Raw genomic sequence first — 23163 nt, 5'->3', positions numbered from 1 at the left:
ATTTAAACTGTTTTGATGAGGACTGTCATGGATGTCCAAAATGTAATTCTTGTTAAGTGTATTCATGTGTTTTTTTAAAGGTAAAGACGGCATGCTAATGATAATATAAAGTGACCGCGTCACAGCGCCGTGGCCCCGCCCTCTCTTTCATCATCCAATAGGATCCCTGCATTGTAATTTGATGGGAAGTTGTCAACAACTGGTTGGGGAGGAAGCAAAGTGTCATTTGGCCGTTCGTGAGTTTGCCGAGCATGTTATAGTAAGATTTGTTTACACATTTTTAGCCTTTGGTTGGATTTTGCACTATCAAGCCGCATTGATATTTTAGTTCACGAAACAACATGGGCAACAAAGTCATTAAAATCAGCTAACGCTAGCTTAATGATGTCTTTCACTCAGTTCAAATGGTCAGAAGTTGGCTAGTTCCAAGCTAGCAACTACGTAGCTAACGTTAGTCCAGTGAAGACAGGCTGATATTTACTGTGTGTGTCTGAGAGCTGCTGGGACCAGAGAGGACACATCAGGCGAGTTAAACATTTCCTTGTTTTGGAGGAACTGTCAGAGACACCCAACATGGATCCTTTCGACAACCAGAGCTCAGGTAAGGAAGGAAGAAAATAACAACAGATGTATAAGGGAAGGCTAACAGCAGCAGGCCAGCTAATAACTAACGGGACAACAGCAGCAGGCTCACTGACAGTGACATTCACCCGAGGGCATGTTTCAGGAGGGGACTTCAACCAAAGCTAGCATTCACTTTTGCTCTGTGAGAGACTGATTTGTGTTTCCCTGGTTGGATAGTCTCAGAAGCTATCTTCACCTCAGTGTCAGTCAGGTCACCGTCCTGCAATGAGATGATATGAAAGCAGATAAATCAAAGACCATGTTATTCTCAAATGGCAAACAGCTTCCATCTCACCCTCCCTGGTTGTCTACTGCTCATGGGGTTGAAATTGAAATGATCACGTCTTATAAATACTGAGGCATTCTGCTGGATGAGAACCTGTCAGTCTTTAAACTGCAAATTGATACACTTGTTTCGAAGTTGAAGCTGAAATTGGGCTTCTTTTTTAGAATTTTTTTTTCATTGAAAGTCAGAAAACATTTGATCACCACAACTTTTTTACCCTTGTTGGACTATGGAGACCTGCTTTTTATGAATGCTCCTGATCAGTTTTTAAATAAATCAGATACTGTATATAAATATTACCGGTTGCAGCCATCATGTACATCACTGTTCCTTATATGCTTTCACACACTGTCCATCTTTGTACGGTCGTAGACTCTCTCACTGGCTGATTTTATTTATAAATCTATTCTTGGACTTCTTCCTACATACTTGTGTGTACTCATGTGTAGATATGGCCTCGTCTCAGGACATCATACAGTTACAGGTCCTGAGAGTCAGAACTGCTTACCTTGAATGATGTGCAGAAGGACTTGAAACTGACACATCTTGTAACTCTGGGGGAATTCAAGTCAATCATTAAAGACAGAGAAACAAGCTCAATTGGATCTTGTGATTGCACTGAGTAATCATGTAAGCATGTGAAACTGTGACCAGATTTTGTTTGTGTTGTTTTGTGTGCTTATTTTGTGTTTTTGACCTGTTTTGTCTTGGCCAGGTCACTCTTGAAAAAGAGGTTTTAAATCCCAATTAGTATTTTACCTGGTTAAATAAAGAAATAAAATAAAAGTCAAAGTCTACCCTTTAAACACAGAGCTGTCTGTTAATCCTTTAGTATATTTTAAGATTTCATTTCAATAAAGCAAAACCGGGTCCCCTCTTTAGCAGCTTAAAAACTGTCTGTCTTTGGATTCTTCATCATAGTCTGCTTCTACAAGATTCAAGTTGTTTTATAACACAACAGCCAAGTCTAAGCCTCTTGATTTGGTAGTAGTAAGTGTGTCTTGTCTTTGGTGGAGAGCTGATCAGTAAGCACAGCTCAAACAGCCAGCTGCAGCTTTAACCTCTGCTCTGGTCCCAGGATGTCAAAAGCTTTATTAAACACACAAAAGCCACTGCAGGAGCTATAGAACAGTAGGAAACGAAGTGTTCTCTTCAGGTACTATTACTTAGGTTGGTTTCAACCAGGGGAAGACGTCAACAAACCACATCATTTGGACTACATGTTTGTGTGCTTGTCTTAATGTTGTAGTTAAGTGATTTTTAAATAAAATCCTAAAGTCACGTCTCAAAACCACATTCTGATCAGATGAAGATCTACTCATTGTCATTTCTTTGACTCCTGTTCAGAGTTCAAATGTGTTTTGAGTAAACAGGAAGCCTGCAGATAACACGCCGTTGTGCCATATTTACATACAAGCATGAGGAAACTATAGAAGGTGTTGTTTGTTCACATTTGCCTGGCGTGTTTTGTCTTTTGACATAGTCTTTTGATTACCATCACACTGCCGTCCTCCCTTGTCTATCGCCCTGCTTAAATGGAATTTCCACTAAAATAACACAAAAATATTCCAAAGCTAAAAGTTTATATTGTTTGGAAATTCTTCTTTGTCCAGTTTTAATTTGGCTTTTTTATCAAATCTACCTCTGCACATTTTACATTACCCACTACTTAGCTCTCAGCCTATTAATAGATTGTCATACCAGAGCGATGACAGAGACACAGCCCATACAGTCTTATCAGAAACACTGCACAGAAAAGACATGGAACAAAATTCACCTTTCTGGACTTTTCTTTTTGGGAAGCTGATGGTTGCCTTCGTTCGGTGGCATTGTCACTGAGCAAACACTGTCTACATAGTTACTTTCACAACTTTCCAATTAAGCCCATCATCAGCTGACACTGACAATGCATTGTATTAGGCTCATAAAAGTATGATAGAATGTGAGGCAAACAGGAGACTGCTAGTGTAGGTCATTTTACTACTTTCATTATTAAATTAAGCCGGCGAACATGCCTCTTATTGTTTCAAGAAATGCTGAGTGAAGTATCCTGCATGTGTATTCTAAAAGACAAGAGTTGACTCTTATTTTAATGCTGAAGATGACACAAGTTTTTTTGTGAAAAATGAATGGTTTTATTCATTCTGTAGCATCAAACGATGAGGCCAGATTAAAGTTTGCTTTTATTTGCTTCCTGATTTTGATGGGGCTTGTGAACAGTGGTGGACCAAGTACACAGCTTCATTACTTGAGTCAAAGTAGATCCTTCTTGTCAAATATTACTCCAATACAAGTGAAAGTTGCTCTGTCAGATTATTACTTGAGTTAAAGTACTGAAGTAGTTGCTTTTAAAAACACTTGAGTATTCAAAGTACTTCTTAAATATATCTAAACGTTGTTTTTTCACAAAGCATGAGTGCAGTCAAGAATTCACAGGACTACATTCTGTTACATTATGTTTATTTAGAAACCATTACTTGAACTCTTTTAAAACTATACCATGGAATAAAAACTTAGTTTGAAATGTTCATCTGGAATTAAACAATGTTACGTAGCTCAACACGCTTTCTTAGAGTTGGAAAGTGAAATTGTGTATGTTTGGGCAGAGTGGGAAACAGGGTGAACATTTCAAACGATACGTATCATTCTTCATTTCAAAAACCTCTAACACGGACTGAAGATATGGCCATGGGTGCTCAGGTGGAGAATTAAAGCCATCATTACCACCTCTAAATGAACTGCCTGATCTGAGTGAAATGTGCTCTTTGTTTGCTCCACGTTCAACGGTGGAGACACACAATATACAGGTATGACTAAGCCATTGACACAATCAGAACTACACAACACATTTTACTGTCTGAGGGATCGGATTTCAGAAAAGAGAAGGAAATTCATGAGCTGACTTCAAAGCAAAAGTAGGAGTAACTAGAGCATTGATATAAATGTAGTGGAGTAATAAGTACAATAATTGTCTCCTGAATGTAGTGGAGTAAAAGTAATAAGTTCCCCCAAAAAATAATACTCAAGTAAAGTACAGATACCCAAAAAATGTACTTAAGTACTGTACTCAAGTACATTTACTTTGTTACTGTCCACCACTGCATGTGAATAACTGAAAAATGTAGGAAATACAGCATCTCCTCTCTCTCCAGAGTTTGTAAAACCAGTCCTCAAAAGAAGCTGTTACACCACCCTGATGAACTGATTCTAAGTAGGTCAAAGTACCAGGAACAAACTGAGGTTGACAGGAATCAGGAAAGAAATGAAGCTACTCAGCTTGTGCACTGTTGAACAAGGCTTCAGGTTGCCTGTGTGTGCGCCTTAAAAATAACAAGGCTTTGTATAAAAAAATAAAGCCTGTTGTTACTCCTTCCAAAAAAAACCATCACATATTTGCTAAAAAGAAAGAGCAGTGTGTGTTGTTGTACACAATTATTTAGATGCTGCTCTCTCTCCCTCCCTCGTCTCTCTCATTTCTCCTTTTGAGAAACATTGTCTGATTTCACTTCCTCTTGTGTTGAAGAGCGAGCCAACCTGCCGAGGAACATGATCGAGAACAGCATGTTTGAAGAAGAGCCATGTTGTGGATTTGGCAAAAGACTCCTCTGCTTTTCCGGTATGCTCATGTTTATGTTATCTTATTCCATGAATGCTATGCACGTCTTCATTTCAAGGACCAGTTTGGCTCAGCAATCTACATGAAAGAGAATGCAGATTTGCGCCACTCTTCACACGTCTTACGAGTGCTTTCATCTTCAGAGCTGAGGGTTTGAACAGATCAGAGCCTTATACCTCGATAAACATCAGTTGATTGGAGGTCGGCTGACACTCTTAGCTTTATTTCATGTCATACTAATTTCTTATTTTTAACCGGTGTGTATATTTTAAAAAATCTGTCAGCTGTAACTGTCTGTAGACCTGAAGGGAGATTTACCTTCTCTATGTTGTATGGTTTGGACCTTGACAGTGCTAGTATTCTTCTATTTAGAGCTACTCTGACCCATTTGTATCATTCATCCTCTGCTGAAAAACATTCTGTGGCATAATCCTCATAACAAAGTCTTATATCATGCTTTTATCACCTGCAGAATTGGCTATTGTAATGCTCTTCTTTCTGGTCTTCCCCAAAAGAACATCTCTCAGCTTCAGCTGCTCCAAAACTCAGCTGCTAGAATTCTGGCAAAGACCAGAAAGAGAGCCCATTACACCCATTTTAAAGTCTCTGCATTGGCTTCCGAGAGCAAACTCAAGACCTACCTTTTTAGTCTCGCTTTTAACTGAGTTATATATATGTATATATATATATAACAGTTTTATTTATTTTTTATTTATTTTTGTGTATTTTCTATTTATTTATGTATTATCTAGTTCAAATTTTAGACACTTTTATTATATTATATTTATTCATGTACTTGTTTATATTATTTTTTAAGTATAGCATCTTCTTTTCTTTTAATGGTTTAAAATTAAAGTGTTTTATTATTTTATAAATGTAATTTATTTTGGTGATTTTAATTTCCTGTGTTGAGTTTTAACATCTTATTTTACCTCCAGTGTTTCCTCATTAAGATGATAAGAGATCTTTTCCTCAGTTCGTTCAGCAACTTCTTTTTTTATTTTTTATTTACTTTTTATTTTTATTGTTTTTATCACAATTGTTGCATATATTGTGTTCCTAACTTAGGATTGCGCTATATAAATACAGTCTGATTGATTGATTGAGTGAGTGAGTGAGTGAGTGAGTGAGTGAGTGGTGAGTGGTGAGTGAGTGGTGAGTGAGTGAGTGCGTGCGTGCGTGCGTGCGTGCGTGCGTGCGTGCGTGCGTGCGTGCGTGCGTGCGTGCGTGATTGATTGATTGATTGATTGGTTGGTTGGTTGGTTGGTTGGTTGGTTGGTTGGTTGGTTGATTGTTGATTGATTGATTGATTGATTGATTGATTAGATATTGAGATTAAAGTTACCTGTTATCTGTACCCTGTTCTTTGTTGACATCCTGTTTCTGTCCGGATTATTTTCCAGTATTGTTGCCTCTGCTCTCACACTCCTCACCACCTCCACACATCTAACCATGTGTTAATGAATTTAGCTGTGCAGGCAATCAAGTTATTACAGGGTTCCCACGCGTCCTGGAAAACCTGGAAAACCTGGAAAACAGTTGACCAGTTTTCCAGTACTGGAAAACACCTGTAAAATGGGAGAAAAAGTAAAATGTCCTGGAAAATCACATATAGTCCTGGAAAAGTATTCCAACATGGCTGCGTGCGACCTGATCCTATTAAAAAAACACATCCTCATTCATTGAAAGTTGAGTGCACGCTGTGCTGGAAACTCTAGCTCAGTTGTTCTCAAAGTGGGGTCTTGGGTGGAAAGTGGGGGTCTGCGAACCATAGCGTGGGGGTCCGTGAAATAATTTGCATACATTTCTAGTAAATCATAAAATTGTGGCGTGTCATTACAAAACAGCATATACACCATTGTTATGATACCATTTGGTGGCTCGAAGGGATATGTGAGTCTTGCTACTGTTAATTTTCTGAAAGCGTTTAAGATCAATTACTTGAAAAGTATAAATGCTGTCATGTTGAGTCCACAAGGAATCAAATGACCCTCTGTTTTAAAGTATACAAGTGGTATTTACTTGATTCAAATGAAGTGTTATCTGTTTATCACTATGGTACAGGTCTGAAGTATTTACATTGATATGTTTTACAATACAAATAGTTCCAAGGGCAACTAAGAGTGCAAATGGTAGTAAGCATGTGCTTTAGTGATGGGAAGTTCGGCTCTTTTCAGAGAGCATGCTCTTTTAACTCGGCTCCCAAAGAAGAGCCGGCTCTTTGACTCCCGAACGGCTCTTAATTTAGGATCTTTTGTAGCCGTATATTTTACCTTAATTTTGCAAAAACTAATGGTTTGTGTGTTGACAACCCTTTTACATACGGTGTTTTTATGAGAAGCCTTATTATTGCCCAATTGTGTGCATTTATTCTGTTAAAATCATTATCACCCTGATCCTAGGGTTATGATTAGGGTTAGGGTTGGGGTTAGGGTTAGGGTTGTGATTAGGGTTAGGGTTAGGGTTGTGATTAGGGTTAGGGTTAGAGTTAGGGTTGGGGTTAGAGTTAGGGTTAGGATTAGGGTTAGGGTTGTGATTAGGGATAGGGTTAGAGTTAGGGTTGGGGTTAGGGTTACGGTTAGGGTTAGGATTAGGGTTAGGGTTGTGATTAGGGTTAGGGTTGTGATTAGGGTTGGGGTTAGGGTTGTGATTAGGGTTAGGGTTGTGATTAGGTTTAGAGTTGTGATTAGGGTTAGGGTTGTGATTAGGGTTAGGGTTAGGGTTGTGATTAGGGTTAGGGTTGTGATTAGGGTTAGGGTTAGGGTTGTGATTAGGGTTAGGGTTAGGATTAGGGTTAGGATTGTGATTAGGGTTAGGGTTGTGATTAGGGTTAGGATTAGGGTTAGGGTTAGGATTAGGGTTAGGGTTAGGATTATAATTAGGGTAAGGGTTAGGGTTGTGATTAGGGTTAGGATTAGGGTTAGGATTATGATTAGGGTTAGGGTTAGGGTTGTGATTAGGGTTAGGGTTAGGGTTGTGATTAGGGTTGGATTAGGGTTAGGGTTAGGGTTGTGATTAGGGTTGTGATTAGGGTTAGGGTTGTGATTAGGGTTAGGGTTAGGATTATGATTAGGGTTAGGGTTAGGGTTAGGGTTGTGATTAGGGTTGTGATTAGGGTTAGGGTTGTGATTAGGGTTAGGGTTAGGATTATGATTAGGGTTAGGGTTAGGGTTGTGATTAGGGTTAGGGTTGTGATTAGGGTTAGGGTTAGGGTTGTGATTAGGGTTGTGATTAGGGTTAGGGTTGTGATTAGTGTTGTGATTAGGGTTACGGTTGTGATTAGGGTTAGGGTTAGGATTAGGGTTAGGGTTAGGATTAGGGTTGGGGTTAGGGTTAGGATTAGAATTAGGGTTAGGGTTAGGGTTAGGGTTGTGATTAGGGTTGTGATTAGGGTTAGGGTTAGGGTTGTGATTAGGGTTAGGGTTAGGGTTGTGATTAGGGTTGTGATTAGGGTTAGGGTTAGGGTTGTGATTAGGGTTAGGGTTAGGGTTGTGATTAGGGTTGTGATTAGGGTTAGGGTTAGGGTTGTGATTAGGGTTAGGGTTAAGATTATGATTAGGGTTGGGGTTAGGGCTGTGATTAGGGTTAGGGTTAGGGTTATGGTTAGGGTTAGGGTTAGGATTAGGGTTAGGGTTAGGATTATGATTAGGGTTAGGGTTAGGATTAGGGTTAGGGTTGTGATTAGGGTTAGGGTTAGGGTTAGGTTGTGATTAGGGTTGTGATCAGGGTTAGGGTTAGGGTTAGGGTTGTGATTAGGGTTAGGGTTAGGATTATGATTAGGGTTAGGGTTAGGGTTGTGATTAGGGTTGTGATTAGGGTTAGGGTTAGGGTTGTGATTAGGGTTGTGATTAGGGTTAGGTTAGGGTTGTGATTATGGTTAGGATTGGGTTGTGATTAGGGTTAGGGTTAGGGTTAGGATTAGGATTGGGGTTAGGGTTAGGATTAGGGTTATGGTTAGGGTTAGGGTTAGGGTTAGGATTAGGGTTAGGGTTAGGGTTAGGGTTAGGATTAGGGTTAGGGTTAGGATTATGATTAGGGTTAGGGTTAGGGTTATGATTAGCGTTAGGGTTAGGGTTAGGATTAGGGTTAGGATTAGGGTTAGGGTTGGGGTTATGATTAGGGTTAGGATTATGATTAGGGTTAGGGTTAGGGTTAGGGTTAGGGTTAGAACCAGAAATAAACTTAAGCATACAGAAGTAGAACCAAACTCATGCAAACAGAACCGAATCAAACTCAACCAGAACTGAACCAGTAACCTACCAGAACTGAACCAGAACCAAACCAGAACCGAACCAGAACAAAACCGAACCAGAACAAAACCGAACCAGAACAAAACCGAACCAGAACCGAACCAGAACCGAACCAAAACCGAACCAGAACCGAACCAGAACCGTACCAGAACTGAACCGGAACCAAACCGGAACCGAACCGAACCGAACCAGAACCGTACCAGAACCGTACCAGAACCGTACCAGAACCGAACCAGACTTGAACCAGAACCGAACCAGAATCGAACCAGACCCGAACCAGAACTGAACCAGACCCAAACCAGAACCAGAACCTTACCAGAACTGAACCAGAACCGAACCAGAACCAGAACCGAACCAGAACCAGAACCGAACAAGAAACCAGAACCAGATCCGAACCAGAACCGAACCAGAACCGTACCAGAACCGAACCAGAGCCATACCAGAACCAAACCAGAATCGAACCAGAACAGAACCGAACCAGAACCGAACCAGAACCTAACCAGAACAGAACCAGAACCAAACTCAAGCAAACAGAACCAGAATCAACTCAAGCAAACTGAACCAGAATCAAACTCGAGCAAACAAACCAGAACCAACTCAAGCAAACTGAACCAGAATCAAACTCGAGCAAACAGAACCAGAACCAAACTCAAGCAAGCAGAACCAGAACAAACTCAAGCAAACATTATTAATGTCCTCAGGTTGGCATTGAGAAAAATCAGATGCCTCAGCTTGGATGGGCTGATATGATTTCTCTCTCAGGAGTATTTGCCCTTTCTTTGAGAACTCTCTCTGAAGGAACAGATGAAGCCAGGATACACAGCCTCCCTCCATCACCTGTATCCTATATCCTCACATAGGATTGGCCGCATGGCCGCCATGCTGACCAATCAGAACAAAGTTCTGCTGTGAGCAGAGCTGGGGCTGAGCACTGTGCTAGGCAGCAAAAGGAAAAAACTGGGAGCCGTCTCTCTCTTGATGCGAGCCGGCTCTTCTGATTCACTATAAAGCATCGGCTCTCAGAGCCGCAGCTTTTGATCATGACACATCACTAATGTGCTTAATCAGTGTTACAATTATGAGGGGGCCATGGACAATTTTCTCACCTGTAAGGGGTCCCTGGCTCCAAAAAGTTTGAGATCCCCTGCTCTAGCTAGTAGGAGTCCAAATCCCGACAGTGAAAACAAACGGAACAAAAGAGCAACACAGCTGCACAGAAACTCCACGTTGTAGACATCGCTGATCCTAATAGACATCGCTATGCAGGAAGACAGTTTACATTTTTTAAATCTCTGAGAGATCTTCAAATACAGAGTGCGTCTTTACACCGGTGAGATTTTTTCAGAGTTTACGGTAACTCAAATAAAAAACGTAACATTTGCTTTGTTTTATATCGACCACTTAGCAGGATGAATATCATGATTAAGCAGGTATGTTTTGAGTTTGAGTTGAGTTGAGAAACATTTGTGGCCATTTTTGTCATTCAGATCTATTTAGGTCATTAATGCACTGATCCTCTGATCATTATTATTTAATTATTTCAATAAGGCAGCTTCCTGATTCCTTTGCTGGCTCTTTTGTTTTTTTCTTTGCTCATTTTATATTTTTTGAGAAAAGAGAAAGCTGAGATGTTGCCCATCATTGTTACTTGGTTGCACTAATAAAGTGAAGTGCTGTACATCTGTGGTTGCATTATTCTATTATCAATTTGCCATAATTTTTAAGTATGTAAGAGATGATTTCATTAATAGCAATAGACTACATGTCTTTCAATGTAGACTTCCACTGAGAGGAACATTGGACTATTTAGGAACTAAATTAGGAACTAAATTTAGACTGTCATACCAGCTTGATCATCAATGAAAATGTCCTGGAAAATGATCTCTGGAAAAGAGTGGGAACCCTGTATTAGCATTAGAAGGAAACGCTGCTTTGCTTAACTGGAAAATAACAGAGTGCACTGTACATGCTCTTCCTAGACGTTTCCTGCTCTTGACCCAGATGTGGTGTACGAGCCTCGTAGCTCACGGTTGCTTGTGCGCGGCCTGGGGGAAAACGACATGGACGAAGATGAGGAGGACTGCGAGTCTTCGGCCCGTCTACTGGGCATGTCCTTCATGAACCGCTCTGCTCAGAGATCTAACTCCTCCCCTTACACCAGACAGGCTCCTCCCAGGTAATTCATTAAAAAGGGGGATTGTTTGGGTTGTTTTTCAGCTGTGGTCTGCATTTGTGGGATTTTGTCTCAAAGCAGTGATACACAAGTGTTATTAGTTATTGTATTATTGTATTATACTGTTATTATTTATTCAGAGTTCAGATTAATGTAAGTAAATGTAACAACACTTTCAGTTTCCTAAAAGAAACATGCATGGAAATAGGGCCATATTTAGCGAGTCATTATAAAGAGCAGTAACAAACTTCCCTGACCTCATATTTGACAAATATTTGTATAGAATCATAAAACACTTTGTTGCTTGGATTTATAGAGGAATGTTTCTTGAAATTACAGTTGTATCCAAAGTCCTGTTAGGAACATGATTACAGTGTCAGAGAAAAGGAGCCAGTCCTCAAGTTGCCCAACAATGTTCAAGTTGAGAGGTGCCAGTAACCAAGCAGATTATTTTAATAAAGCATACATTTTCCCTGAAAGCAAAGGTCCATCTTTAAAAATGACAAATTTATGTTTATGTACAGTATATACTTTTTTACAGCCATCATAAAAAACATTAAGTACATACCTAATCATCTTAAACACAGGTACAATGAATGTAGACACCAAATTAGACTATGAACAATTCAGACAAGGATGAGGGCACAGCTAAGGGTTTTAGTTATTTAGCTAAACTCATTAGTCTTATAAACACTGCTGCTCATCACCCTGTACATGTTGAGTAATTCAGTGTTAAACTCTCTGTTGTCTCAGGTCTTGTTCACGACCCTCTGCACGTACTATGGTTGTTTGTGTGTTATTCCTGGTGATAGTGGCCTCTATGACCATGGTACTCTACTTCTTACCTGGATGCACTTTTACCCGGGTAAGAAATATACTTTATCTGTTTAGATGTTCCTGTTGCCTTGTTAACATCACTACACTGACTCTTTCATCATCATATGTCAACATCTCTGTCAGATTATTGCTCTTTTTACATCTGAGCCTTTTCCATCGCTGCCCCGGCTCTCTGGAACTCTCTCCTTCCACACATCTGCAACTCTGACTCACTTCAATCATTAAAAAACACCTCAAGACCTACCTGTTCAAAAAAGCATGCAACACATGACCTCTACCCCTGCACCACCTCTGTCCTTGTTTTGTTTTATTTACCTGTTTTATTTTTACTTTTTTTTATGTAAAGCAACTTTGAGTATTAAGAAAAGTGCTATATAAACCCTATTAATTATTATTATTTTATTTATCTTATTTCTTGGCTGTTCGTCTGCAGGCAGGTTGTCCTAAGGTGAACAAGACATCTCCTTTGGAGCCCATCTACCCTGTGTCCACAAATGGTGAACTGTTTCCATGGACACAGTACCGGCTGCCACGCAGCGTTCATCCTCTGAGCTACGATCTCACCCTGAACCCAAACCTTGACAGTATGACCTTCACAGGCATCACTGTTATCAGCATGTCAGTGCTTCACAACACCAAAGTCATCGTCCTGCATGGTGTTTACCTCAACTTTACCAAAGCCACGTTCCAGGTTTGTGTGCTGCTAACAATGAACAAGCATAGAGTTTGGAAAGTCAGGTGTTTATTCTGTGGTTTGTGAAGCCTACCTGACTGTATGAACTTATACAACCTGGAAATATGACTGACTCAAACATTATTTTTCTTTAGTTGACTGTTAATTGTTTTTTTAACCTTCTTGCAGCTTGGCGATGGAAAGGCCAGTAATGTGACTTTACTGGAGTACACCCCAGACAGCAGATAGCTGTGAAGTTCTCTGAGGAGCTGAAGGCAGGACAGCACTGTGTTCTGACCCTAGAATACTTTGCCAACCTATCACACACCTATGATGGTTTCTACAACAGCTCATACACTGATAAAGATGGACACAAAAGGTTCATCTGTCTGTGTTATCTGTCTCCACAGCTGATCTCATGACCTTTGATTAAACTTAGAACCAGGCGCTAAGGAAACAATGCTAGCTGTGTTTTTTTCTTTTTGCAAAATTAATTCAATTTGCCTCGTCTGTATGCTCATGCTACTCTCCCTCTTGTCCTCAGGGTCCTCGCTGCAACCCAGTTTGAGCCACTGTCAGCAAGGAAAGCCTTTCCTTGCTTCGATGAACCATCATTCAAAGCCACTTTCCTGATTACAATCAGCAGAAAACAGGACTACATGACTCTTTCCAACATGCCTAAGGTAATATAATATAACTTTAGTTAAGTCCTTGTTACTGGTTGATAACAATTATTTAAACCTCCACGCTGGATGAGTGTCCACCAAAGTGTTTCTCCAAATGAAAAAAGCTCAGCTGGGAGAGTTTGAAAGCTTTATTAGAGGCTGAATATTTTTTAGTAGAGATGTCTTGGCTGCATCTTGTTGCCAGGACACAAAACAATATACAAACAGAGCATGAAACACAGAACATGTCAGCACAAAGTAGAGTGTATTTCTCACTTTTGTGTTGAACAAAGGGAAGGATGAAACACGTTGGTTGTGGTAAGATGGGCAGGTATGTTGGATTGTCAGGGACCAGATATGACAGCAAAGGTAACTGCCCTGCCTCCTCCTCTGGTATTAAAGTGACACCTACAAGTGTTGCAGTTACCCTAAATAGAACAAGTTTCAACTCTTGGTCACCTGATAAAACCCACAGCGCATGGTGTTTTGGGTGTAGGATATAGAGACAGCACTTTCATTACCTCAGGAAGTGGACTCGTGGACACGTGGTGCTCAGAGGCTTATTAATGTATTAAGTTGGTTAGAATATTTCCCCCAGCTTTCATATTAAGTTTGATAAGAGGTTATTAAGTTCTAATTTTTAAACCAAAGAACTGACATTAACAAATCCAAGTTTTTAATTACAGTACATTTAAATAGTGTGACTACAAGCTCACAGTTACTTTTTAAAGACCACAAGAAAATGTTTATAATAATTGAATCATTTATTAAGTAACGGCACGGATGCTTATTTTGTAATTAATGCCATGTCAGTGGTTACTAGCATTAATCTGAGGTTAGAGACCACATTAAATCTCAGGCAATATAAGGTTTTATGACTTTAAAAGAGATTTGCTGGGGCGCTGATGGCCTAGCGGGCTAAGCGCCCCACATACAGAGGCTGCAGTCCTCATTGCAGGGGTCGCCAGTTCGATTCCCTGCAGCGACCATTACCTGCATGTTTTCCTTCCCTGCTCTCTCCCCATTTCCTGTCTCTTTTTAGCTGTCCCAAAAAAATAAAGGCATTGTTCAGTAATATGTACAGCCTCAGTTTCTCCAAACCATTGTCATTAAGATGTAGCCAATGATATTATCTAACAGTTTCAATGTAGAAAATTATCAGTGTCAAAAATCAGTCCATTGGAAAATGTGACTCATAATTATGGACACAACCAAGCCAACAGAACATACTGTTTCTTACTCACATTGGTGATTTTCTCAGCAAAAAGTAGATGTCAAATTCTTTGGTAATATGTCTTCATGCCGTGTGTTTCAGGCTAAAACCACTCAACTGCCCGATGGCCTGATGCATGAGTTTGAAAGGACCAGTGTGAACATGAGTACCTATCTGGTGGCGTTCATCATCGCTAACTTCAGTCCGATCAGCCAGAACGTCTCAGATACTCTAGTATGTCTAGCACAGATATAACTTCTGTCTCTGCTTTCTATTACAGCTTTTCAGAAATATTTTTCAAGTTTTTTTCTCAGTTAAGTTGTCTTGTTTCTGATGAATCATCAATGTACATGTGTTTCTGTGTATCCTAGGTGTCTGTGTACTCTGTGCCAGAGAAGAAGGAGCACACTGAGTATGCTCTGGAAACAGGAGCTAAGCTGCTGGAGTTCTACAATGACTTCTGTGAAATCAACTACCCCTTCAAAAAACTAGGTGAGTACACACAGGAAGTTGCACAGTATTGTATCCTCTTAGCTGTTCTTTCATTGCTCTCCTCTTAACCACAATAGTACATGACGTTAACTTATAAAAATCTATCGAGAGGCGCTGGTGGCCGAGCGGTCTAAGCACCCCACATACAGAGGCTGCAGTCATTGTCGCAGAGGTCGCCAGTTCGATTACCAGCCAGTCGACCTTTTACCTGTCTTCCCCCACTCTCTGCTCCCCACATTTCCTATCTCTCTTCAGCTGTCCTATAAAATAAAGGCAAAAGGCCAAGGTCTGTTGTGTGTTTCTTATTTGTCTGTTGTATGTTGTTGTTGTTGTTGTTGTATGTTGTTGTTGTCTGTTGCCACTGTATTTGTGGGAAATTGGGCCCCCTATTAAAAGCTTTAAATAGCTTCCTTGGGGTCACCCCTTTCCACACATCCAACCATTATGAAATGTTTACTGAATATATATAGATGTATATTTGTGATGATGTGTGGACTAAACTAAACTAAACTAAACTAAACTAAACTAAACTAAACTATACTTCTCTTTTTTCAGACTTGGTAGCTATTCCTGATTTCCTGGCAGGAGCTATGGAGAACTGGGGACTCATCACTTTCAGAGAGACCAGCCTGCTGGTGGGCAAACAGTCCTCTCCTCTGGAGAAACAAGTGGTCGCCTCCGTCATCACGCATGAGCTCGCTCATCAGGTAGCTGTGTTCACCTGTGTCTTTGTGAAACAGCAGATAGGTTCGATATGCTGCAGACAGGTCCTCATCTTTCGCTCATGTTGTGTTTTTTGCAGTGGTTTGGAAACCTGGTCACTATGAGTTGGTGGAATGACCTGTGGCTTAATGAAGGCTTTGCCACGTACATGCAGTACACGTCACTGCAGACGGTCCTGCCCCAGCTGGAAATTGTAAGTCTACCCATCAGGGCTTTAAATTCACATTTACCTAACAGGTAAAGCTGTTTGCTTGGATTTGTGCTTAAGTACTGATTCCTGTTTGTTTTTTTCAGGGTAATTTGTTCTGTCTGTGCGGTTCAGAGCTTTAGACAAGGATGCACTAAACTCCTCCCACCCCATATCAACAGAGGTTGATTCACCAGAGCAGGTGGAAGAGATGTTTGACTCTGTCACTTATGAAAAGGTACAACTTTATATGTGTATAATATCAATGAACTTCTACATCTGTTTATAGTGGAACATATCACTACTGTCAATCACACTGCATTCTAACTACAGTTAGTGCTTTGATCCCTGCTGCTTTGTGCCTCTGTCTTTCAGGGTGCAATCCATTCTCTTGATGCTGAACGCACTCACTGCCAAGGGAACAACAGTTCAGGAAAGGCATCATTCAATACCTTAAACAGTCAGTGGATCAAACGCAGACACTAACGACCTTTGGAACAGCCTTACAGAGGTGTGTGTTCATGTCTGCCTGTTTCTTTGTGATATAATAGACAGCAGATGTACCGTTTTGGCTACGTCTGAACTTTCCTCTCCAAATTGTCAGGCAGTCATTTGGCTGCAGTGTTCTTGGCCTAACCTCAGTCGCATTTGGCTAGTTTTGTGGTCCTCCAATGATGGGTGATCACAGGGAGATGTCAGGCCGTTAACACCTTGGGCTTGTAGTGTGCTTATGATATTATTTACTATATATATGACAGTGTATCTTTTTACTTCCCATAACTGCAGTAAATTGACCATTGTGTCATTAGTTTTATTTTTTTCAGTTAAAGCCTCTCTGTGTAGTTTAACATAACAAACTCAGATTGCATTGACTCTGGGTTTGTCTTCCTGTGTTCAGGTCGAAGTCTCACCACATCAACCTGAATGTGTCAGAGATGATGAGCTCATGGACATCGCAGAAAGGCTTTCCATTGGTCACTGTAAGCCGCCAGGGAGATCAGGTGACCCTCACACAGGAGCACTTCCTGCTCACCGCTGACAATGCAACACACACTTCCAGGTGGGTATCATTAAACACACAAACAGAGACACACACACACAGATCATAGAACACTATACAGCCCTGATTGAGTTTGTGCTCTCTTTAGCTTGTGGAATATTCCAGTGACATATGTTAACGACAGCTGTAGTCTGGCCCCTGAGTGCAGACAGGTGTTCACTCTGAAGACCAAGTCAGGTAAAACAGAAAGAATCAACCTGATACATCAAGTCTCAGAGTGTGTGGTACCGTGTCAGATGATACATTTGAGTGTGTGTGTTTATAGAGTCCTTCAAGATGCCAGAAGGGTGTGAAGTGGCTGAAGCTGAATTACAGACACTCCGGTGTCTACATCGTCCACTATGGAGATGACGGCTGGGCTGCTCTTGTTGATGCTTTGACCACAATGTCACTGTTCTTACACAAGAGGACCGTGCATCGCTCATACACAACATCTTTGCTCTCTCCAGGTAACTTTTTGATTAACATTCAGTGCCAGGATAATCTGAGATTACTTCTGTATTTGACTTTTAAAAAGCTTTCATTTTCCATTTTTCTCTCCTCCTCCTCCTCACTGTCCTGTGCGGACAGACTGGGAACGTGTGACCTTCTACCAGGTCCTTAACCTGCTGAACTACATCTCCAATGAAACTGAGACGTCTCCCATGTTAGAAGCCTTGTTGCAATTAAACAATATCTACCGGTTACTCGACAAAAGACAGGAGCATGGACTTGTGGCGCGTATGAAGGTACCAAAAATGCTAACTCAAGAAATTTTGGTAATGGTAATTTTGTGAATGACATATGTAAATCCACGTCTTCTTAACAAATTTATACTGTTAAGTCTTCAGAAGTTTGAAACAAGTTTTTAAAATATTAGTGTGTTAACCAAGAAGCTCTATAAATGTTAAGCTTGTCCTGAATGTTTCACATTTAGGATACTTCAATTGTCTTTAATTACTAGCTGAGTAGCACAAAATGTACATTAATGCTTTTAGTATTATTTAAAAAAAAGAACAACTTGAAGTTGACTTTTTTGCTAAGGAATCCATGAAGACTTCTTTGTGTCTAGTTCTGTGTTATTTACTTCTAAGAAGTTTAAAGCACTCATTGTCCATATCAGTGCTTCAAGGACAAGCGCTCTTATTTAAGCCTTTGAAAAAAATGTATTCAGTCTGTCTTTATCTGGGATAATGTGTTCTCAAGGAGTGATCAACTTTGTGATGTGTTGGTAGTAATGAATCCATAATGTTCTTTCTTCTATTGACAGAATTATATCATGCATCATTTTGGCTCCTTGATGGAAAAACAAACATGGGAGGAGGAGGAGAGTGTGTCCAAACAGGAGCTGCGCTCAGCGCTGCTGGAGACAGCTTGTAATCTGAACGAAGAAAAACTGCACTCAGCAAGCCAGAACCATGTTCAAGAAGTATGTGGAGTCCAACGGGACATTACGGTATGTATAGCACATGAAACACATTTTTATTTCCAATGCCATGTTGTGAGGAGTTTGAGAGGATTAGACAGCTTTGTTATGATTGAAATCTCCTTGAGCCTGGGTAGAGGAATGAGATTTGCTTGATCACTATGCGTCTGTAGACATCTGTGGACATTTAAATGCACAAATAACCTTAAGTAACCTTATGCTTAAGGGTTAATTTCGGTTAAGACAAGATCAGTTGTGCTTCTGTGTCCGGCGGGACAGTAAGAATCTGCAAGTTATGGACTTCAGAACAGTGAAGGGGGCTGATTATTTATAATAATCTCTCCTAATTTAAATAAATACTAAGACCCAACACTATTTACTATGTATGTTAAGTTACAGAAGTACAGAGAGAGAGAGAGTAGATCAAACATAACTGGCCGCATATAAAATTTTAATGTTTGAAGTGTTTGCTGTATGTTTTTGTTAATTGTTACTGCTCTGGTTTTTGTTTTTAACTCTGCAAAGCACCTTAAATTGCTCTATGTATGAATGGTGCTTTATAAATAAACTTGCCTTGCCTGTGTGTAATTTTGTAGGATCCCAGGAGGATCTGCAGCAAGTTGTGTTCAATGTGGCAGCTCAGTCCGATGAAGATTGGGTGTCTTTGCTCGACTTGTTCACTCAAGTCACGTTTGATGCAGAGAAGCGGAAAATGCTGCGTGGCCTAGCATCCACTCAGGACGCACGACGGATTGTCTGGTAATTGTTTGCCTTTAGTCTTTGTCAGGATCAACTTCATTGTCTGTCCTACCCCACCAGTAGCTTCCTAAACATACATTCAGATCATAAAGACAGGCTCATTTGAAATGCTATAAGATAGAAAAAATCCCACAAAACAATGCACAAAGTGAAATAGTGTTCAAGAAAAGTAGCCTTGAGTCATTAAACTTTCAGACATCTCTGAGCCAATAGCAGACTGTACTGGGATACAGTTTACAGTGTTTCAGTTTGAGTACACACCAAAAAATAAGATTTTAACAAATTGGAGAAAAGAATGTTTTGCTTTTGCTTCTGACTTGAACTTTAGCACACAAACTCCACCATAGCAGAACTGTTCTACTGTGCATGAAATCTGAATAAAAATGTGATATACAGTACTTTAGCACCATCTTAATTTTATTTACTGAATTACACAAATTAATATATTGATAATCTTCAGTAATAAGTTGAAATTGTGTTGTCATCTGGGTTATGGGGATTTGAATTAAGACTTTTACTTTCTCAACTGTTTAGACTTTTTGTCCTTGTAACTCAAGTGTGTATTTAAGCCCCTGTATGCTTTCTTGATGGGATCAATCACAGAACGATCTGTAATATTACAATGATCAAAGAGGGGGAATGTAGAAACAGTACAACTTATCTCACTCTCTGCAGGATTCTACAGGCTGGTCTCAAGGGGGACGTCATTCAGACACAGGAGCTGCCTTTGGTCATCAACACTGTGTGTAGCGGCTTCACTGGCTACTTGTTTGGGTGGGATTTATACAAGAGAACTGGGACCGCCTAATAGAGAAGTAAGTTCCCATTCAGCTTCAGACATGTTATCACTGAGACTCCAGTATTCTTATAAAATGAAAACACAAATGAATATCTGTGTTCTCGTGTGTTTATCTGTAGGTTCCCTGTGGGCTCCTTTGCATCCAGTCAATCATCAAATCTGTCACCTCCCAGTTCTCCACACCAGCACCACCTCGATCAGGTAAGTATTAATTATAGCTCATTAATGCTGCTGTGTATTTTAGGGTGGTGCCCTCTTTTTTTTAGAGAGGGTACTGACTGGAAACACATTCCTTCTAGTGCTAGTATTTAAAGTAAGAGTTGGCTAAAAGCTGAGTATGTGTTTGTGTGTGTGTTTATTACAGGTAAAGAATTTCTTCTTGAGTCTAGAAGAGCGCGGCTCTCAAATGAGGAGCGTGCAGGAAGCTTTGGAAACCATCAGGTTAAACCAGCGCTGGATGGACGAGAACCTGTCCACACTCCAAAACTCGCTCTGAAAAAAAAAAAGGAACTCCATCCAGTCTATATCCAACAACCAGGCAGCCGAGGCGTGTCGCTCAGACAGCAGCAGTGTTTGCACTATTGTAGGAGTGTATCTCTTAACTTTCTTTACCAGGCTAGCGTAGAAATCAGAGTCAGAGGTGGTGCTCTACCTTGGTGGACAAGGTGTTTTAGTTTTTTTTAAGTTGGACCTGTAAGTTATGTTTTTTAGCTCAGGGTGACTCTGACAGGGAGTGGTCAGACACAACACGCACTCCTCACACTTCATGCTTTCGACCAAACTTGTACTCTGCAGCTTTCATCTGACCCTCAAGTCCAAGCAGATAACAATGCTTCATTCACACTCTGCCTGTCTGAGGCACTCAGTCTGTTTGAGTTGTTGAGAAAAGACCACTTTGAAAAAGCAGGCATAAACATTTTCAACTTCATTGTCGATGAAAGATCTGTCAGTCACTCCTGGACTCCCTCTCAGCTGTCAGTCTTCTGAAAGCAGCTGTCAGAGATGAGAATTTATCGGCACATGAGAGACAGGATTTTTTAACCTTTTAGTGCTATCTTATTAAAATATATGTAGAAATAGTAGCTTGCCTGCCATCTTGAACTCCAGTTACTCGTGCAGCCTGAAGCATTTCCCTCTATCAGTCATGGTTTGGCGAGAGGATTGGTTGCTTGAATTGATAGCTTAAAATACCAAACTTGTTTTGGCATCAGTTGAATGTACTGGAAAACCTTCCCACTGTGTACAGTAGATGGCGTACTGCACTATAGTGCTAGAAAAATCAACCAATGTGTCTTAGGAGAGAGCAGACAGGCACACTGGAGCCAAATGGTCACTTTTCCTTTTCTGTCTGTCTCATAAACCCGGTTCATTATTTTCTTTCCGCCTGCAGTGCAGTCATTGTATAAACTCATCGTTTCACTCTGTGTGCTTGTTTGTAAAGTTGTAATTATCATGTAAATATGCTCAACCCTACAATTTCCCCTGCATTTTTGAATGTGTTGTTTGAATATCTTTTAATATTTAAAGGTTTTATGGTTTGTGTTTGTATATAGAGTGTAAGAGGAAATGTATACATAGACTTGTTGAGGTCAATACTTAAAGTATATGCTTTGTTTAAGACCTCCTCAGGGGGGTAATTTGCTGATGAATGTTTCTGTTTAAGGGCTAATGTGAATAATGAGGATACAAGTTGTACCGAAGAACATCTATGTTGGGCGCGGCTAATCTGTCCAGTTTGTTTATCAGCCAAATACAAATACTGAAGTTGCTCCAGTAAACTGCAGCGTTGCTCCTAAGAATGAAGAGTAAGCTATTATTAAGATTGTGAACATAATTTTTCAGTTAATGTTCTAAGATTTTACTTTAACACATTGTTGTCTCACTGTCAGCTCATTTAAAGTGGTACTATTTTCTTTGTTGGAGATCTCAATAAGAAGTGTATCTGGGTTTTTTTAACAGTGTCTTCATGAAGCTTCTTTGTCTCTCAAGTAAAGAAATTGTCTGCAGGATTTTCTACTTCTTCACCAGAACACAAAAGCAACACAAAACAGCAGAGTGTAAACCCAGTAGTGATACCTGGCTTGAGCATGAGGTTGTCTGAACAGGGTTGGGAAAACTGATGAGTGATGTGTTTGTTGATGCTCTAGTGACTCTTTGCTGGTGGTAACAAAGAGGGAAGGGATCCAGGAAGGGCAGAAGGGAAAAATAAAAACTAGATATGGTGTTTACAGTAGAGCCTAAACCTTCTCCAGGTTAAGTAAGATAAGTTTAATTTATCACAGTGCAGATGATTGTGAATTCCAAACAGGGGAAAAGAGAAACCGAGCACCCAGTGTGTCAGACTTCAATTTAAGGATGTCATTTGCAATTTAAATCTGCAACTTTGTTGCCTTGTACCACCCCACCAAAGTTTCACAGACAATGTGATGAAATGTTTAACTGGTATTTGCTTTAAATACACATCTAATACTTTTACGTCCAGGATAGTTGTGGACCTTGCAGCTTTATTGTGAAAGTAGGTTCTTTTGTCCAGTTATAAATACCACATTCATGTACCTGCTCGATCGAGGCTCTGGGACTTTGATATTTCATCATCATTGGGTTAGGAAATGCCTACTTTATGAGATGTCACTTGATGATGTCATTCAGGCACAGGATCCAGTCAAGGGTCGGTCTGATGTCTGGTTGTAGTTGAATACTACAGACGTAGTGAACCCAATCAAATTGACTGATTTTGCACTGGGATGAAACTCTGCAGATGCTTCTGAAACTGTGCTGCTCTTTATGTGAACAAAATATAAATAAAAGTTCTTTTCTGAGGAGCATGGGTTTGATTTTTTCCTTTCATTTTTTCTTAATTAAAATGCATATATTTGGGAACTTTTATTAGTAGTGTAAATATTGATATAAGCCACCAACCCTTTGAAACTTCTTCTACATGTTGTCTGTTAAAAACAAGGCCAAACTCACACTCATACCACCACAGCTTCTAAAATAATCAGTCTCCCAACAACAAACCTCAGACTTAAACCACAGGACCATCACACGCATCGCAACCTCAATAGAAGAGGACATCACACATCCACTAAACACCTACCTCATCCCACTCCCTTCAGGACATAGGTACAGGGTACTGAGGTGCAGAAGGGCTCGTCTTGGCAAGAGCCTGATTCCTGCTGTTATAGCGAGCCTGAACAAAAGGCCTCACTGAATACCACTACTCTCTCTGTTTGAGTGTTGATGTCTTGGTGGACAGTTTGTTGAGCTTACAGTGTATGTTCTTGTGTTTGTCTATGTCTGTGGAAATGCAGGAAGGTGCTGCGGAAAAGAATTTCCCCAAGGGGACAATAAAGTCTAAAGTCTAAAATCATTTCAGAGATTTTTTTAAATTAAAGGATTCA

At 40.2% G+C, this 23163-nt stretch overlaps 1 protein-coding gene across 1 annotated transcript; it reads left to right on the top strand.

Moving 5' to 3' along the window:
• The first annotated feature begins 172 nt into the window (after positions 1 to 172).
• lnpep (leucyl/cystinyl aminopeptidase) lies at positions 173 to 22584 on the top strand. The gene is given in 33 exon segments (XM_034691856.1): positions 173 to 601; positions 4434 to 4488; positions 4490 to 4526; positions 10756 to 10952; positions 11703 to 11814; positions 12220 to 12477; positions 12649 to 12688; positions 12691 to 12838; positions 13004 to 13142; positions 14440 to 14571; positions 14709 to 14829; positions 15385 to 15536; positions 15632 to 15749; positions 15847 to 15991; positions 16115 to 16145; positions 16147 to 16192; positions 16195 to 16262; positions 16645 to 16799; positions 16888 to 16976; positions 17065 to 17084; positions 17086 to 17179; positions 17182 to 17248; positions 17370 to 17376; positions 17378 to 17527; positions 18049 to 18165; positions 18167 to 18238; positions 18809 to 18963; positions 19639 to 19739; positions 19742 to 19778; positions 19882 to 19898; positions 19901 to 19950; positions 19952 to 19963; positions 20127 to 22584. Coding segments are annotated over 33 exon segments (3102 nt in total). The 5' UTR covers positions 173 to 573; the 3' UTR covers positions 20259 to 22584.
• The last annotated feature ends 579 nt before the right edge of the window (positions 22585 to 23163 follow it).

This window comes from Notolabrus celidotus, chromosome 9 (assembly GCF_009762535.1).
Source record: "Notolabrus celidotus isolate fNotCel1 chromosome 9, fNotCel1.pri, whole genome shotgun sequence".
Taxonomy (NCBI): Eukaryota; Metazoa; Chordata; class Actinopteri; order Labriformes; family Labridae; genus Notolabrus; species Notolabrus celidotus.
The sequence above is the reverse complement of the archived record's forward strand: the minus strand, read 5'-3'. Positions and strand labels throughout refer to the sequence as shown.